We start from the raw sequence: 17428 nt of genomic DNA on the forward strand, positions 1-17428 counted from the left end.
CAAACATACAAACCTATCAACTAGTTCTAACAAACGAGTCTCTCACTCAAGGATTGTTAGGCACACGAGTCTCTCACTCAAGGTGTGTTTGAACTAGATGTCCGGCGAGATTTTGAACAATAGCTTCGAGCTCCTGCACTTGTATATATATGTTCTTGTATGGACTGGTACCGAATGCAGTGAGCTTTGTCCCTATTTATAGATCCAATATATGCTTGATGGGCAAGAAAAACATGGCTAAGAACATGGGTAGTGGACATGACTTCTAGGTTAAACTTCGAGCCAAAGTAATCTTGTTGGTTAAGCAAATTAACCAACATCCCTACTTTCATGGAATACCAAGTCTTGCAAGCTTTAAATTTTCTTCTTCTTTCTTTGTAGTATTTGTAGGTATCATGACCAAGTCTAAATTAAATCTCATTCTCTTTTCTTTTTAAATATCCGAAAATATATAAATATAGATATTATTTCTCTTAAAAATATTTAATGAAGAAGATAAAATCAATAATTTATTCAAAAATGAATAATAATAATTAGAGTTAAAATAACTCTAACAATGATATTTTTTCTTATTGGATATATTCACTTATAAATTTTCACGAGGATGAAACTTTCAGATTCAAAATAAAGGATGACGATTATTTGAAGTTTGTCATTAATTTTTTTAAAGTGCTCAAATTATGTCTCACTATGTCATAGGTCAAATGCTCATTCATCAAGTTTCATACATCATCATGTCGATCTATCACACGATGATGCATGTCACAGCATATGCCAATTAAATGCTTCTGAATGAGTTCTTATTGGAGTCGAAGCTCGATCATTCACATTTTCCACTTCAGAGACTTTGATATTGTCTTGCTCTTCATTTAGTACATTTTTATTTATATTTTCTACTTCAAGGCCTTCTGTATTATGTTTCTCTTCATTTGGTACCAGCTCAACCCACTCTACAAAGTAACATGGTGAGATACACAAAGTAAAATATGAGTGAATTTAGACAACTTTTACCTGGAATTGGTCATTATTTACGAAAGATTCATGCCTCATAAGGTCCTATTGAGTTGATAGTCCATCTTCTGTGTCATGCGTGCGTGGATTTGCTCAATGACTAGCTTGTTGTGCAGGATCTATGGCATCATTACCCCCTCCATTTCTAATTCCCCCTCAACATACATATGGAGTGCTCTAACTCTAGAAGAGAGGAATGCTAACATATCCATTACTTCTTAATTATCAACAAACATTGTCCTATAAGAGTTAGAACCAGGGATCCTATACCACAATTTATTCTAACACTACTACAAAATTACACATACATAACACTTCATACATAACGGTTTTTTTTAAAAACCGTTATGTATGAGCGCTTTTTTTGAAAAGATAACGGTTTTGACAAAAAACCGTTATCTATGTACTGTTGTCCATGGAAATAGATAACGGTTTTAGTGAATCCGTTATGTATGAGCGTTATCTATTAGTTGCATACATAACGGTATTACCAAACCGTTAAGCCAACCGTTATGTATGAGCATCTTTTTATAACGGTTGTTTTAACCGTTATATATGAGCGTTATCAATACTGTTATGTATATTTTTATATTTATTTTTAATTTTAATTTTAATAATATTATAAAAAATCAAAACCCTAATTACATGATTCACCTACTTCTCCAAAATTTCAAGCACCCCTCTCTCTCTCACCGTACTCCCATCTTCCTCTTCTCTCTGCCACCGCCTTACTCCCTTCAACACCGGCGGCTACTGTCGCCGCCAGCCTCCACCGCCACGGTATCCCCTCTGTATGCCTCGCATCTGCCTCCCTCTCGTTCCTTCTCTAAATCATGAAAAATCCCCAAAAATCCCTAGCTTCCTCCCCCAACAATTTCCGGCGATATTACCGCCTGAACCACCCATTTCTTCTTCAGTCGACAGCAGCGGTCAGCCGGACCGCCGTCGTCCTCGCCTCCCTCATCTCTCAAGCCCCTATAAAGATTCGATTTTTCCTCTTTCCCTTCCATTTGAAATCCCTCCAATCCCAGCGGCGCCTGTCCTAGAACCCTAGCCTCCCTGACCCCGGCAACCGCCTCCCTCCACCCCGGCGTCCAACCGCCCTTCACCCCGGCGCAGCGCAGCCACAGCTTCTCCATCACTTGACGGGTTTTTCTAAAGCCAAAATCAAACACTCACATTAGTTTGTTTGATTTTTTGTTTCTCTGCTCGGAGGTGTTCTCTGTGCAAAATCAGATCAGAAATTCAATTGCTCAGAGGTGATTCTAGCAACTCTGCTCGGAGGTGTTGATCTCAGTATTGTAGGTGCTCTTTTCTGGAAACTATTTTGCTTCTAATAGAAATTTGCTTTAAGATAAATTCCATAAATATTTCCAAGTCTATTGCATATTTGTCTCCTATGAATCGCTCTTAGGAAAATAACGTAATCGTTCTTCTCTTTCACTCAGCTTTATTGTGACTGTGAGTCATTTTCTTCGTGGTTTATTGCAGTATATCAAGTTACCAGATAATTATGTTAATTGATAAGATATATCTGCTGTGATATGCAATATGTGTAAATGAAAACAGGCACGCGAGAGAGATAAGCAATAACCTGATAATTGTGTTAATTGATGAGTCTTAATATCAACAGAAGAATTGTTATCCATGAGTCTTAGAGAAGTTTGAAGTTGTTATCTGACAGCCAAGTTCTGGTATGTGTCACGTGACAAATTGGTATAAGAAGCTTTGTATTGATAGGAAACATTAGTTCTATATTTCTCTACAGAAAAGGACAAGCATTAGATTTTAAATAATTTATGTGCATTAATCTATTGCTCAATTAGCCTTGATTACATATTTTCATTAACTTGTAGGAAGATGGCTGGTGGGATTAGTTTCATGACATGTTATGCACGAACTGCAGTCATGCAGAACAAGTAGGTGATAATTTAGTGCAAATGACCATAACTAACAGGTGTTCATGTATTTTACAATGGCTTCTGTAAACTCTTCTCTGTTTTATTTTTCAGCCGCAGGACTTATGGGCTTCTCTTTGATTGGATTTATCCTGCTTACATGCCAGTTCTTCTAAGAGGAATCTCACATTGGGCTGACACACCAGAGGTTGGTTTACAAAGATAGTCCTTCATAAGTTCTATGTTTCTCACATTCTGTAATCTATTAATATGTATTAAATGGAAGCAGTTGATATCAGTCATTTTGTTTTTCGAACCAGATACTTAGGGATTTTAAGTTAGAGCAAGTCTAGCACAACATGCAGGACTGATCAAGAAGTGCATTAACTAGTAGAAAATGCCTTGATGTAGAAAATGAGAAACAATCACTAACGCCTAGTTGAACTTTATGCTGCAACTCTTCTGCTTGATAATTTTTAATCAGGTGCATTATGTGGTCGAATTTACTCCATTTATATTCCTAAAAATGTGCAGTGCATTGAAAAACTCCTTGATATATCAGCTGCTACCCTAGAGAAGAGTGATGATGTTATTGGCATAGAAACTGCAAATGTGAGTCCTTATTATGATTTTAGAATTGGTATGAGGTCCATTTATCTGGTTTATAGAGTCAAATCCTTTTATGATTTTAGAATTGGTATCTGCCATCTTACGATGAGGTCCATTTTGATCTCTAATGATTGTAATTCCAATATCTGGTTTATGTGTATGCCTCCAGGAATGCATTAAGTTTTTGAAGGATGTTCAGATTGGAGATCAGGACATCTCTCCTAGTCACTTCCAACCTTCTGATTCTCTTTTGAATATTTATTTAGAAGCTTGTCCCACAATCTTAAAGGTAAAATTGTGACATAGATTTTTATCTCAGCCAGCTTGAGATCACTAGTATGTGACCTTTCATAAAATTGTTATACAGGTTGGTGTGCTTTCCTCTAATCACGTATCTGAGGAAATTGAGAAATTGGATGTCTCTCATATGCGTGCTAATTCAAAAATGAGAAGTGCTGGGGGTTCTGATGCCGCTGCTGATGACATTGAAACAGAAGCAAACTCATACTTCCATCAAATGTTTTCTGGTCATCTGTCTATGGATGCTATGATTCAAATGCTTACTCGATTCAAGGAATCTTCAGACAAAAGGTACTACCCCCTCCCTAAATTATAAGATTATCGCTCTAGTATGTTGCTTGGAAAGGTTCACACAAATTTGGATTATCGCTCTAGTATGTTGCATGAGATTATTGAATCCATAGTCTGGTTTTGTTGTTGGAATACAAAGCTTGGAGCTTCTGTACTTTGACATTGATTTAGAATGGGACTGAGTATTTGACAAGTGGTGTATGTGTTTGTATGTTATTAGGGGATGTTACTTCCAAGAAGGGACGAAGATCAAGATGAAGATGAGCGTGAAAGAAGCGTTTGAGAGGTCGATGAGGACTTTGTCGGAGTCACTACTACAAAATGACACATATAGCAAAGTTGCGCGTATTTGTAATATTTTTTTTTAAATTAAACATATAGCTAAATAGAATATATGTGATGTTTTATTATATTTGGATGCTAATGTATGAATATTTTGGATGTTATATAATATATGTTATCGATGGCAATGTCATTTTGTTGTTTTATAATTATTTCTTTAATTTTTGAGATAAATAATCGGAAAATTGAAAAAAAATATATTACAATTATAGGAAATGCAAAAAACTGTTATAAAAAGTGCAAAAAAACCGTTATGTATTTCTATCAAAGATAACGGTAAAAACCGTTATAAAAAGTGCTAAAAATCGTTAACTATGATGAAAAAAATAATTTAAAAATTCTAATACATAACGGTAATATCATTAATACATAACGGTAGGAACCGTTATGTATAATTGTTAAAGATAACGGTTATGTACCGTTATGTATGAGCGCATCATACCGTTATCTATACTACTATACATAACGGTAATAAAACCGTTATGTATGACCATATCATAGATATCACCACTATACTTATCGGTTTTTTGGGGTCATAGATAACGGATAAAATCCGTTATCTATGAGCGTTTTTGTAGTAGTGTAAGAACTATATCTTTATTTCTCAACTAAATTCTTAGCATTAAAGTACCTAAAAGTATCATGGTCTATATCATACATCCTTACTACTACCCCCAACATAACAATCTCATGTATCAATTTCTTCAAATCGACCACCATGGTGCATAAAAATAGCAAATCTGCCACTGCAAAAATCATATTTACTATAACTAAAATGCAGTCAACAACATGATAACTGCTAGAAAGAAACAGTAAAAAATCTAGAAAGAAAGAGTAAACAATTCAAGCCCTATCATATTTATAACCTATTTTGAAAGTAGTACACTTCAAACCCTAGAAAGAAACAGTAAAAAAAATCAACAGATAATTCAATTTGGGGACCTACCTATCTCCCATGAGTTGCACAGTTGCTACCCAATATCACTTTTGTTCCCGGCCAACTTTCTGAACATTGATGGTCCCAAGATAAATATTTGCAGACATAGAAGAAACGCACACAAGCAAAAAATAATAAACTATCACCAACCCAACGAATATTCATAGACAAAGAAAGAATCACATAAGTTGAGATTTTTGTTTTTTTATATACCTAAGCGTGAGTTTTTAGAAGGTTTAGGGCTTTTGAATTAGATATTTTGATACATAACCGTGAGGGATTGTCTTTTTCTTTTAAAAGAAAAGTGTGAGGCATTAGCTTTAGGTTATTGTGCCACCTCAATTCATAGAGAATGATTTTCACTTAGGTTATTTTCCACGTTGGCATCATTGTGCCACCTTAGCTTTAATTTCATCGGAAAGAAGCATCAGTGAAAAATAAAATAAAAATTGAAAAATTATATATATATTTAAAAAAAATTAAAGATCATGAGAAAAAGCAAAATTTGTTGAAATTTCGTGTATTTTACGGAAAATATCCTAATAGAAATAAAGCGATTACTTGTGAACAATAAAGTTAAAAATGGATTATATATACTCTTGGAAGACGAATGAAAATAGAAAAGTAAGCATATTCTTAGAGGAAGAAGAGAGTATATATTTATATCCTCCGTCTCAAAAAGAAAATTACTAATAACTTGTTCGGACGAAAAAATGTACATCCTCGTCTAAAAAAACTAGTTTATAAATAACTTATTCATGGAAAAATCTAAGAGTCAATATTTGAAAATGACCAATTTGTTATAGTAAAAATAAAAATTGTTCACTTATATAAAAAATTTAAAATTTGGCCAATTTTTGTGCACAAATACAAAATTACTCTAACATAAAAATAAAAAAAAATTGGTCACTCTCTTATCTCCCTCACAACATTATGGACCTCTCTCTCTCTCTCTCAATTCTATCCAATAGTAATGGAATTCAGAGAGCGAGAGAGTTAAGCATGCTAGGCTTGCACCAACTGCAATCGACCTTCCAGAAAACGAGGACGAGGTTGTGCAGAGGTCGATGCAGGCGCTTGTAGAATTAACGCATATAGTCATCACCAAAACAAAGTAGAACAACTATACAATATGATTTTGATCATGTCGCAATCGTTTAGGAGATTTTTCTCTATTCTTTTTTTGGTTGTGCCGGATTAGTGTTAATTCAATTGATTATCACCCGGTCGGCATTTCATTGCCATGCTCCGAATAAAAATGTCTTCCAAATGAAATGATCTCCTCTTATAATGAGATGGGTGTGCACTCAAATGTGGAGCAAACCAAAGCACAATTCGAAAGCACGATGGGTTATAGTAAAGCACTAACGCTGATTTTTCCAATTTTTTTCCAGTAATGATTTGTGAATTTTATTAGAGAGATTTGATCAATTGAAAGAGAAAGAGATTTTGGATAATTGATTAATGTTCTTGAATTCACAATCAGATCTATGAATTCACAACTTAATGTTTTTGAATTCACAATCAGATCTATGAATTCACAACTTATATAATGTTATTGAATTCGCAACCAGATCTATGAATTCACATCTAAAAAACTAGAATTCACAACCAACTCGATGAAATTCGCTACATAAACGTTAGTGTTGGTTGTGAATTCAAGTTTTAAAACTAAAATTCACAACCAATTTAGTTAATTCAAGTTTGATGAATTCGAGCTTTAAAGCTCGAATTCACAACCAACTCTATTTTCTATTTCAGTTGTGAATTCAAATTTTAAAGTTTGAATTCACAACTAGAAATAGTGGTAGTCGTGAATTTGAGTTTTAAACTTGAATTCACAATTAGAAATAATGTTAGTCATGAATTTACATTTTAAACCTTGAATTTATGACTTACAATATTTTTAGTTGTGAAATCGATTTTTAAAACTTGAATTCACGACTAATATTACTTTTAGTTATAAATTCAAATTTTAAAAACTCAAATTCACAGTTAATACTATATTCAGTAGTGAATTCGAGTTTTAAAACTTGAATTTACAATTAAAATTAATGCTAATTGTGATTTCAACTTTTTAAGTTATAAATTCATGAATAATTTTTAAATTTTTTATATAAAAAATAAAATAATAAATGTAATCATTTTTTTGTTTTCACAAATAAATTTTATTTTTACCATTTCAAAATGACTATTTTCAAGATTCAGTCGAAATCTAATTTGACATACCCAGATGTAATATGGAGGCAAATGAGACTGTGTGATGTGAGACGCAGCGGCTACCGACGCTGCCTTCCATGAATCATGATCCCACATTCCTCTCTCTCTCTCACACACAAAAACTCATGTGTAGGTGAGAGAGAATTTTCATGTGGAGGGGACATACATTTATTTAATAGAAAAAGAACAATATTTTGCACTAGCATTTATACCCCCTAAAGAAAGTGAAATTAGTGTCCAGCGAGATAATGGTGTATGAGCGAGAATGGGTTTTTGGTTTTCCATGTGAAGTAACCTAAAAGATTACCCTAATTTTGTAAGCACCAAGCATCTTTCTTGCTTCTTCATTCATTCAGTGAATCTACTTTATGCAGAAAAAGGAAAAGTGGTGCACCATTTTGAGAAAGACATATATTATCGCTCAAGGAAACAAATAATCAAAAATCATGAGAAACAGAGCTGACGAATTTTCGCAAATGTGGAAGATGGGAGCATCAGATCTGTTGAGAATTTAGTGTAAGTTTGTTGCTCGCTCTTCTTTCTTTATTCTATTTCTTCTTTACCATCCTTGTTGATTTTATTTGAGCTATGGGTTTTTCCTGTTTCTTATTTATGTTTTATTTTCTTGTTTGCTTTCAGCTGGGATTCTGTTTAGTTCCTTCTTGCTGTGGAAAATTGATGTGAAATTATTTGTATTTTTGTCTTAATTTCATTGTCCGTTTTGTTTTGGTTATTTTTGTTTGGATTTCTTGCTATAATTTTTGGGTGCTGCCTGTTATTCCATGAAAATGATTCTTAGTTATTGCAATGAAATTAAGTGGTCTGATTGTATAGAAATTAGATTACCATAAAATAGTTTAGAAGTTTACAGTTAAATGTTCTTTCATTGTAGCAAGATTGAGAATCAATATCCATAATTTCAGTAGATATAGTTTGGGCTGAGTTATGCCTTAGATTTATTGACAATTGCAAAGCTTGTGTTTTTGTGCTATACTCTTTATTTGTTATTGCTTGCGCCATCAAGAACTGTTGGAGATATGCAAGAAGTATGTGGATGTTCTGTTGAAATTCGACTTTACTAATGTTTTGAATGCTGATATGGTAATTAAAAGTAGAGATATGAATTTTAGGATTCACCTTCTTTAGGGTTAGTTCAAAGATGAATTATGCTTGAATTCTAAGGTGGCAACGGTGCTTCTTCTATGTTTTATTATATATCGATAACTTGAAATGAGAAATCTAATCGAAGTTTAGCTATTTAATAAGAAGATTGCCAAATTTGATTGTTCACTTCCTGCATCATCTTCTCTCTTGTAGCATCTTATAACTATCTCAAAAGACTGAAGATGAGGAACTCTCGTGACAGTAAAATATTATTTGACTAATAGTGCAATGGCATATTAATTGGGCAGCGAGTTTCTTGAATGTTATTACTAGTTTCGAGCATGTCGGTGTATATGGAATCATAGGTATTGTATTTTGAATTTGGGCAAGATCTATCTGGCCAATGTAATCCTTGAATAGTCTCTAAAATAAGTACTTAGATAGTCCAGTTTATTAATTTGGATTCTGATCGTAATTTATATCCATGATTTGCAGCATCGCCCTTATCAAACGTTTGGCTCTTGACAGAGAGGTGTATGCTCCAAAGGGTATCCAAAAATGGGAACTTTGGCCCTCGAAACCAGTGGTGCGTGCTCGAGTGACTACATAGCGTTGGGGCTGAAGGACTTCAGAAAAGGCAGTATAGAAAAGCCCCAGATTCTCTCACTTTTATCGACATTGCTAGAGAGGTCCGTCCATAAAAACGAAAGGAGGCTAGAAACTTTACAAACTAAAGACTTCATCACAATATTCCACGGTTTAAGAGCGCCTTCTCTCAGCATTCAACAATACATAGATCGGATTTTTAAGTATTCATGCTGCAGCTCTTCGTGCTTTGTTGTGGCGTACATATACATGGATAGATTCATCGAGCAAACGAAATCATTGCTAACTTCCCTGAATATTCACCGGCTCACAATCACCAGTGTAATGCTTGCTGCAAAATTCATGGATGATGCGTAAGTCCGATTCTATTTCTTCTTTCGATTTCTTGCGCTGCTTTGTTGATTCTATTCTGATAGAATAAGATTTGATAATTTTCAGATTCTACAATAATGCATATTATGCTCGAGTGGGAGGCGTGAGCACAGCAGAGATGAACAAATTGGAGATGAAATTCTTATTTTCTCTAGATTTCCGGCTTCATGTGAATGTACAGACGTTTGGTAAATATTGTTCCATCCTTAAACGAGAAGCAAAAGGCACCCTCGTTGAGCGCCCCATCCAGGCTTGCGGAGTGGAAGAGAGCTGGACGAACAAGGACGACTCCACCTGTGCTCGACCAGTTGCGAGATGATCTGCTAAAGAATGCTGATATCCAACCATATACGACGTGAAACATGAAGAATTTTCGACATTTTTATATCTTAGGGAGGGCCAACATCCAGTGGTAACATAGGTAAGTCATATGTGTGCAAACTTGTTATGACTTACATTTCATGTGTTGTGAAAGTATGTAGGGTTGTTTTCGACATTTCACTTCTCCCACTCAACAGTCAGTGGTTTGGCCTTAATAGTCATAGTATGAAGCTTTGAATTGAAGGTAATATTTTTGTGGCGTTTCTTGATATTTTTTTACTATGTACGTGTTCAAATTTTGAGTGTTTGTGCATTAAAATATGTTGAAATGGTTTATTAGAGATTGAGAGAATGAATTTTTTTGGCCGAACCTAGTCTTTTTTTTTTATTATCAAATGATAATCATGCTATTACAAGTAAATAACCAAACAAGCACAACCCAATAAACCAAATAAAATATAACCCGCGCACTTCCGGTGGGACTTGAATCAATTACCTCGTAGAAGAGAGAGTCTTTTGATGCTTCAACTTTGACACTTGGACTAGGCAACGTACTTGTTAAATGTGCATGTTAGATAATGATGCTCCCGTCTCACCAGAAAATATGGGATTTGGTCACAAGTTGCAATCACCTGGAAACCCTTTTTCTAGGTTAAGATAACCAAATTATGGAATGATGATGTTATAATTTCTTAAAAGATTAGCTTTGCCTACTCATCGGTTTTACATATTTTATTAAGGGCAATATAAAAAGTTGAGTGAAATGATACTTGGATAAATTACCAATTAAATAAAGAAATTTAAAAAATTGTCATAGTTGATTCAAACCCAAAATCATTCATCTTAGAAATTACACATGTAAGATGAGTTTTCTAAGCGACTACAATCCAAGCATTTTCTTTTCTTTTCTATTTTCTCGATTTTGTTATCTAGTAAGATGTTGGGAATAGGAAAAATTATACATGTAACCTATCTAAAGAAATATTTTCACTCTTCTCAATTCTTTCCACCAAATTTTCTTTTTCTTTTTTTTATTTTAATTCTTTTCAAAAAAATCATAACTTCGATTAGTCATTCGTGATACAACTGTACCTCAGTGGCTCACCTTCCATTTTATCGTGTATTCGTGTAGTGTACCTTTCTGCAGAGACGTATTTCTTTCCAAAACCCCAACCACCATTTCTCCTCTCTCAAACAAAAAAACTACCAAGAAAAGTGCATTTTCTGGTAAAGTTCATTGAATGCATTTCTTCTTTATACCAAAAACCTAATCATTTACCGTTTGGTTTCTTGCCCAACCCAACCACATTGAAGCACACCCTTAGATTCAACTATTTATAAAAAAATTAGTCATTCCAAAAAATGAGAATCTGTCAACTAACGCCTGAGGGGAAACTAGCCCATATCTGTACATCCTTCCGCAGCACCAATTTGGTCGGTGATCAAAACAAACCTATTTAGCTCACTTCAGCATGAACTGGCCTTGTAAGAACTCTCACAAAGTAATTGCGAATCTCTGGTAAAATACGTTGGATCAGCTCACAGTACCTATACAATTTAAACATTCACAACCATCAAGTAGTGAAAGACAGCAAATTTTATGTCGCTGTATAACAACTTTCAACGATTGAGAGACGGCAAATTCGCACAAGTATTACCATGGCATGACATATAGTTTGTCGTAGTTTTCCAGGATGAACAATATGCAAGCATGCCTCAGAGACGTGGCATTGAATGCTTCAGACAACTCATACATGAGAGAGACATTCTCCACGGATATATCCTGTTAAGATGAATATTTATCAAGCTCAGTAACGGGACAGTGCAGGCGAGAACAGCAATGTTGATAGAGGAAGTCACCTGTGCTATGGTGTATTCGCACAGACGTTTCAGACCCTCTAATAGATACTGATCCGCAGCCCGTAGAAGGTCTTGTGCAATGTCTAAGTTGACCTCAACTGATCCTGTGTATATGTACCTGCAGCCAAGGAAATGGACACAGTTTAGAATCGAGGTGGGCATGGTAACGACTGACGAGGGTAGTGATGGGAATTCAGAGCATATTCACCTCATCATCAACTCGAAGACATCCCATCTGATGTTAGGAATCTCTATATCCTTAGCATCCCTCTCCTGTAAAGGATTTCAACAGATGTTTTTAAGAGATTAGAAGCATAGGAAAATATGTTCATAGTTTAATTTTGGGTGGAAAGTTAATAAAAAAATGCTTCATCATTTTCATGATATCTACTACTCAGGCTGAAAAGAAAGAGCATGAATGAAGTAAAAAAAATGAGACAAAAAGTGAGGCAAAGTGTACTCACCCGGTAACCACCATCAAACATGGCACGAAATGCATCAGAAGAAGCAAGCAAACAAATTCTGTGTGCATAGAACTGTTTCCCTGATTATGAGCAAAAACATGAGAAGCTATTGATAAGTAATTGTTGAGCATGAATCTGGAAGCAGAGGCCAATAAAGAAGCTTTCCTACCTTCAACTAAAAATGTCACATCAGACAATCTAGAATCATTTACGTATTGCTCACCCAAATACACCTGCAATAAAATTGTACCGAAGTTATTAGGCATGGATTCCACAAATTAAAGTCATCAGTTACAGCCAAGATCACAGAGCTAGCTTCTTCACATAGCCCTAGTGCAAAGTGCCAATACAATGAATACATACAACTCCAGCTCATCACAATATAGTCCCCACAACTGCAGGTAATCAACATTCCCGGGCAGCATACAAGAATAAACATTGCAGTTGCACATCTACATGCTCTACATTTTGGCAACATAAGTAAAATAACTGACTGGCTAAGCTTATTTTCGAGGAGCCTATAACCTTCTAGACTTTATAAGACATTTTAGAGCATATAAGATGTTGGAACTTATTTTAAAAATAATAAAACATCTGGATAATTAAGCTTCAAGGTGCTAGTAATAACAAAGTTGCAACTGCAGTGACTGAAATACAAGGAGTTCCAAGAAAAAGTTTGGCTTGTCTTTATAACCTCCTTACATTTATTTCTGGAGTAAATAAAATCTTTTTATTTAAATGATTGTCAAATACACCAAAGGAGCTTATCAGCTCTAAAATATATAATAAACTCTTTAAGAGAGGCTTATAAGCTCAGCCTAACACCCTCCCATTGCCACGTCAAACAGAAGGTTTCATCTGAATTACAAGACATTCGGAGCTGTAACAAATTGGAGAAAGGTTGGAGACAATCTTGTTCTAGGAAGAGTATAACTGCTGACACTGTTGTCTAGGATAAATTGCAGATATGTTTGTTCTGTGAACACAATATTAATTTTCTTGCACTACTATATCTGCTAAAACTACTGAAGAATAGCTCACAAGCAAAGCCACAAGTTTCTGTTTCTTCAGAATAACTTCAAAGCATTTTCAATTCCTTTTCTGTCTAACTAGAGGAAACCCCATTTTTACTGAATTACAAAATGATCAATTACAGCAACACAACAATATGGCAAGAGGATAACATGATAAACCAACATGATATACTGATCCTATCAGCATTCACAACCAAAGACTGATTGTCACCTGAACTATTGGGGAAGGAGGAGCTGTTTCCACTGGAGAAAGCGAGTTGGCTTTGTTGGCCAAACTCCATAAAGCCATAGAACTATCTTTTTTATGTTTTGAGTCAGTTGATTCCAGAAGCTCCACGAGCAGCATCAGTCCTGCAAGATATGCAGTAGGTGTGACAGCTAAGTTGTAGTCACAAGCCAAGAATTGCATTGCATAAAGTTTTAAGTGCAAGGGTGCCCGATACTGACATTGTTAGAGTTCTGTTAAACAGCATACCATTTTTTTCAATGAAGATATTTTTTAGGTCAACTGGAGAACAAAGATGTGCCAGAGCCAAAGCCACTCGTCTTTGGATATTTTTCTCTCCCACACGCATCATATACAATAAATGGCTTAATACCTGTTGATAAGAAATGTTTAATTGTTTTCAAGATCCACAATAAATCATTGCCTGGAAAAGAACACAAACCAGAGATCCTTTGTACTAACTTTTAGGCAACTTTTCTTTCCTATTTTCACATCAAAATTATCTTCCACCAATCTCAATAACTGCATACCAGATAGTATACATAACTCACCCGTCCTTTAATCTTCTCTTCAAGTCGTTTCAGCGTTTTGGCTACACAATCTCTAGTAGGCTACAACAAAAGCAATATTTGGAGGCATATTACTTATGCAGGTATAACATGACTTGGTCAACCAACAAAAGGATATTTCTTTATTGAGAAAAAGTAGATCAGATCATGTACTTGAACATTAAATTCGCCATCTTGAAGCTTCTGAACTCCCCCGATCCTAACAAGATCTGCAACATTGTCCTACAGGGATGCATGGAAAACAAAGAGAAAAATGTGATATCAGTTAGTTCAACCAATAAAAAGAGCCAGGGCTTAATTAACATAAATATTGGACTGCATCTTAAAGTTTTATTGAACCTCATTGTCAGAGAGTCCATAAAGAGCAAAAGCTGCATTATGTTGCAGAAATCCATTTTTCGACTCAAGGAGCTTCAGTAATGGAGATACTCCACCACTGTGGGCTATACCAGCTTGGTTGTGGGTATCCTGCAAGATTGCAAAATTTGTTTAGCATACCATACACCCAGAAATAATTGGGAGGGTGTAATAAACAAAGTGCCCAGAAAATAATGTTATGGCTGGTACTAAAAGAAAGACATGGCAACTTTTACCTGAGCTAACCTCCCTAGAGCAAAGGCTGACATCTCCTTCAACTGAATATCAGGTGACTGAAGCATTTCAATTAATGGCAAAACAGCACCTCTTTGAACAATATGAACCTGCACAAGCATAAATTAATACATCAGAAATTGTTGTAATCAAATGGACTCAGTATTCAAATAGGAAACGTATTGTTTTGGTCAACCTTACAGTCTGAATCTGCAGCAGCAAATTGCCCAAGCAACAAAGCAGCTTCTCGTTGGGTCTCAGCACAAGAAGAGCTGTTATCATAGACGTGAAACACTTAAAGTAAGACAGCAAAAGCAGCATTCTCAAAAAAAAGACAGCAAAAGCAGCAAGTATTCTCTCGTGAAAAAAAGGAGAAATAGAGAAAGCTTAATGCACATGCAACAAATGTTTCTCAAGTACTACAAAAATATTGGTCTCTCCAACTGTATTTGTACTATCATACCTGAGTAAACAAATGACAGGCTGCAAAGCTCCAGCAGCAAGAACTTCTTTCTTAATGTTGGGAGATGAGTGCACCAGATTTCCAATTACACCAACCTATATATTGGCATCAGTAACAGTTGAGAATACCATAATTCAAAGTGCACAAGTAGAAATCTAAATGAGCAGAAAGAGATTATAAAGTGCTGAACCAACCGCTTCATAGTGTACAGCAGAATCTTCAGACTGCAGCATTAATATTAGAGTGGGTAGAGCATTGCACTCCACAATCTGAGAGTAGCCAAATATTTAAAAAATGGAATAAATGAAGCAGGTACTTCATAGGTTACTGATATGACATGAACCTGATTTTTGTTCTCGTCGTTTTTAAAGGCAAGTGTTCGAAGAGATCCAGCTGCTGCTCTCTGCACCTTAGTGTCAGGAAATTCAAGCAACTCGACAAGGGGAGGAATACCACCCTCAAGCCTAATAGCATGAATTTATAAATTAGAAGTATGGAAATACAAATCATCCAATCATATAAATGAGAGTCAAGAAATTTACCTAATATGGGTTTTGATTCTGCTATTCTCATGAGCTAGATTAGTTATTGCCTCAGCGGCTCTCCTAAGGACCCCATTCACTGCTCGAGAGTTTAGCCCATCTTTATGCCTTTTTAACAGATCAACAAGATGTGGTATGGCCCCTGCATCGGCAATGAGTTGCTGATGCTCTGGCTGTGAAATCAAAGGTGGTAGTGGATAAACATGACAAAAAACCATAACATGATAGTATTCAATGAACAACAAGTACTTCCGATAGCATCATTGTAGTTTAGAGTCATGTTACATAATTAACATTACGAATAACTATAATTATTAAACTATCTGACAAACATATCATGATTAAAATGAAGTCCCTGAAACAAATCATGATCGGGAAATGAAAATCTTACCAACAAATCACAATAGAAGTTGTTCAGCTCTATTGTACCCCAACCACTTTAAAGTAAGAGTAGTTTTTTACTTATTAAGGAGTAATAAAATTAATATAACCAAATTTTGTTTTGAACAGGCATAAAACTTTTGGATTAAAAACTAAAAATAGTAGTTCTGAAAATGCCATGAAACTTTCAGATTTCTCCAACATTCCTTACACTCAGGACTCAGCACAACAGATACCGATAATAAAGAAATTTGAAGGAAGGACCATCACTGGCCCTCAGAAAGAATAGTAGATCGGATACAACCAGGAGAGGGGAGCTATGACAGTATCAATGAAGGAAAAATACAGGATCCGAAGTGGCCAATCGACTAATAATAATTGAGTGTTTTGTTTCCAGTCCTGCTGCATAATATGTCCACCAATTTGAGGAATAACAAGATTTTAACAACTTCAGAAATTTCATAACTACGGAAAGAAAAGAACCAATAAACAGTTCAAAAGAAAAAATAGAGTGTAATTACCTTGACAGCAAGAAGCCCGACCACGAAGGCACTCGCTTTCTCCACTTCATGTTCATATGGTATCGGATCAGTGCCTCCCTCTCTCAAAGGCGGTGGAGTCTGCAGATGCTTGACCAGTGACGGAACCGCCGTACAATCCACAATCACATTCACTGCATTCTCTGTCACCACACACACATGCAGAATTGAAATGTCTATTTTATATAGAACCTCAAAATTTAAAGCACGCACACTCAAATATGAGGCACGCAAGCCGTAAATAACTAATTAGTTAGAGAATCTAAAAATATTACACACTTCACAACTGTTTCGCTCAATAAACAAAAATAAATAAGAATGCAACATTCTCCAGCAGATCAAATCCAGTTCATGCGCGCTCCCGTGCATAACAATCAACAAATTTTCTTTCATACCGTTCTTCGCGAGCTCAGAGAGGACGGCGAGTGCATTTTTGGCGGATTCGCGACTTTCCTCCGTGGAAGAGAAGGCGGAATCGAGGATCTCAAGCTGAGCACGGATTTGGCACACAAGCTCCTGATGCAAATCGAGAGGCGAGTGATGGTCGGCGGTTCCGGCCTCGTTAAGCTTCCTCCTGAGGCTCCGCCTCGTCGCCGGCGGCTCGTCGCGTTGGCGGCGGCCGGAGTTGTGGCTCCTGTTCTCCATGGGGGAAGAGATGAGAAATTTGGTTGTGTGGGCGAAGGGAAGGAGGGGTGTTTTGGGAAATCAAGGAGATGAAAAGAAGTTTATTCGATAATAAAAGTGTCGA

General features: G+C 35.7%; 3 protein-coding genes across 18 annotated transcripts; 2 read left to right on the forward strand and 1 right to left on the reverse strand.

The window, feature by feature from the left end:
• Window positions 1-1665: 1665 nt before the first annotated feature.
• LOC131016232 (uncharacterized) lies at window positions 1666-4584 on the forward strand. Of its 12 annotated transcripts, none has more exons than XM_057944879.1 (7): window positions 1666-2316; window positions 2868-2934; window positions 3024-3117; window positions 3444-3521; window positions 3688-3807; window positions 3886-4109; window positions 4330-4584. In XM_057944879.1, the coding sequence occupies exons 2-7, from the start codon at window positions 2903-2905 to the stop codon at window positions 4475-4477; spliced, it is 696 nt and encodes a 231-aa protein (XP_057800862.1). In that variant the 5' UTR covers window positions 1666-2316; window positions 2868-2902; the 3' UTR covers window positions 4478-4584. The 12 variants fall into 12 exon arrangements, with proteins under 12 accessions (XP_057800862.1, XP_057800859.1, XP_057800861.1 ...); XM_057944876.1 differs by having other exon boundaries at window positions 2868-2930; XM_057944878.1 differs by having other exon boundaries at window positions 1666-2312.
• A 3031-nt stretch (window positions 4585-7615) lies between these two features.
• LOC131016235 (cyclin-P3-1) lies at window positions 7616-10259 on the forward strand. 5 transcript variants are annotated; one of them, XM_057944889.1, is made up of 4 exons: window positions 7659-7898; window positions 7983-8124; window positions 9208-9671; window positions 9757-10259. In XM_057944889.1, exons 3-4 carry the CDS (start codon window positions 9271-9273, stop codon window positions 10007-10009), a joined length of 654 nt encoding a protein of 217 aa, XP_057800872.1. In that variant the 5' UTR covers window positions 7659-7898; window positions 7983-8124; window positions 9208-9270; the 3' UTR covers window positions 10010-10259. The 5 variants fall into 5 exon arrangements, with proteins under 5 accessions (XP_057800871.1, XP_057800872.1, XP_057800873.1 ...); XM_057944892.1 differs by having other exon boundaries at window positions 7666-7898; window positions 9241-9671; XM_057944888.1 differs by having other exon boundaries at window positions 7616-8124.
• Window positions 10260-11231: 972 nt separating this feature from the next.
• On the reverse strand, window positions 11232-17428 carry LOC131016234 (ARM REPEAT PROTEIN INTERACTING WITH ABF2-like). The gene is made up of 19 exons (XM_057944887.1): window positions 17076-17428; window positions 16663-16823; window positions 15761-15933; window positions 15562-15682; window positions 15413-15487; window positions 15219-15313; window positions 14952-15027; window positions 14758-14865; window positions 14504-14632; window positions 14318-14386; window positions 14147-14206; window positions 13845-13968; window positions 13581-13720; window positions 12505-12568; window positions 12336-12415; window positions 12080-12144; window positions 11872-11989; window positions 11670-11794; window positions 11232-11559 (listed from the first exon to the last, which is right to left on the reverse strand). The coding sequence occupies exons 1-19, from the start codon at window positions 17323-17325 to the stop codon at window positions 11469-11471; spliced, it is 2124 nt and encodes a 707-aa protein (XP_057800870.1). The 5' UTR covers window positions 17326-17428; the 3' UTR covers window positions 11232-11468.

This window comes from Salvia miltiorrhiza, chromosome 3, assembly GCF_028751815.1.
Source record: "Salvia miltiorrhiza cultivar Shanhuang (shh) chromosome 3, IMPLAD_Smil_shh, whole genome shotgun sequence".
Lineage (NCBI taxonomy): Eukaryota > Viridiplantae > Streptophyta > Magnoliopsida > Lamiales > Lamiaceae > Salvia > Salvia miltiorrhiza.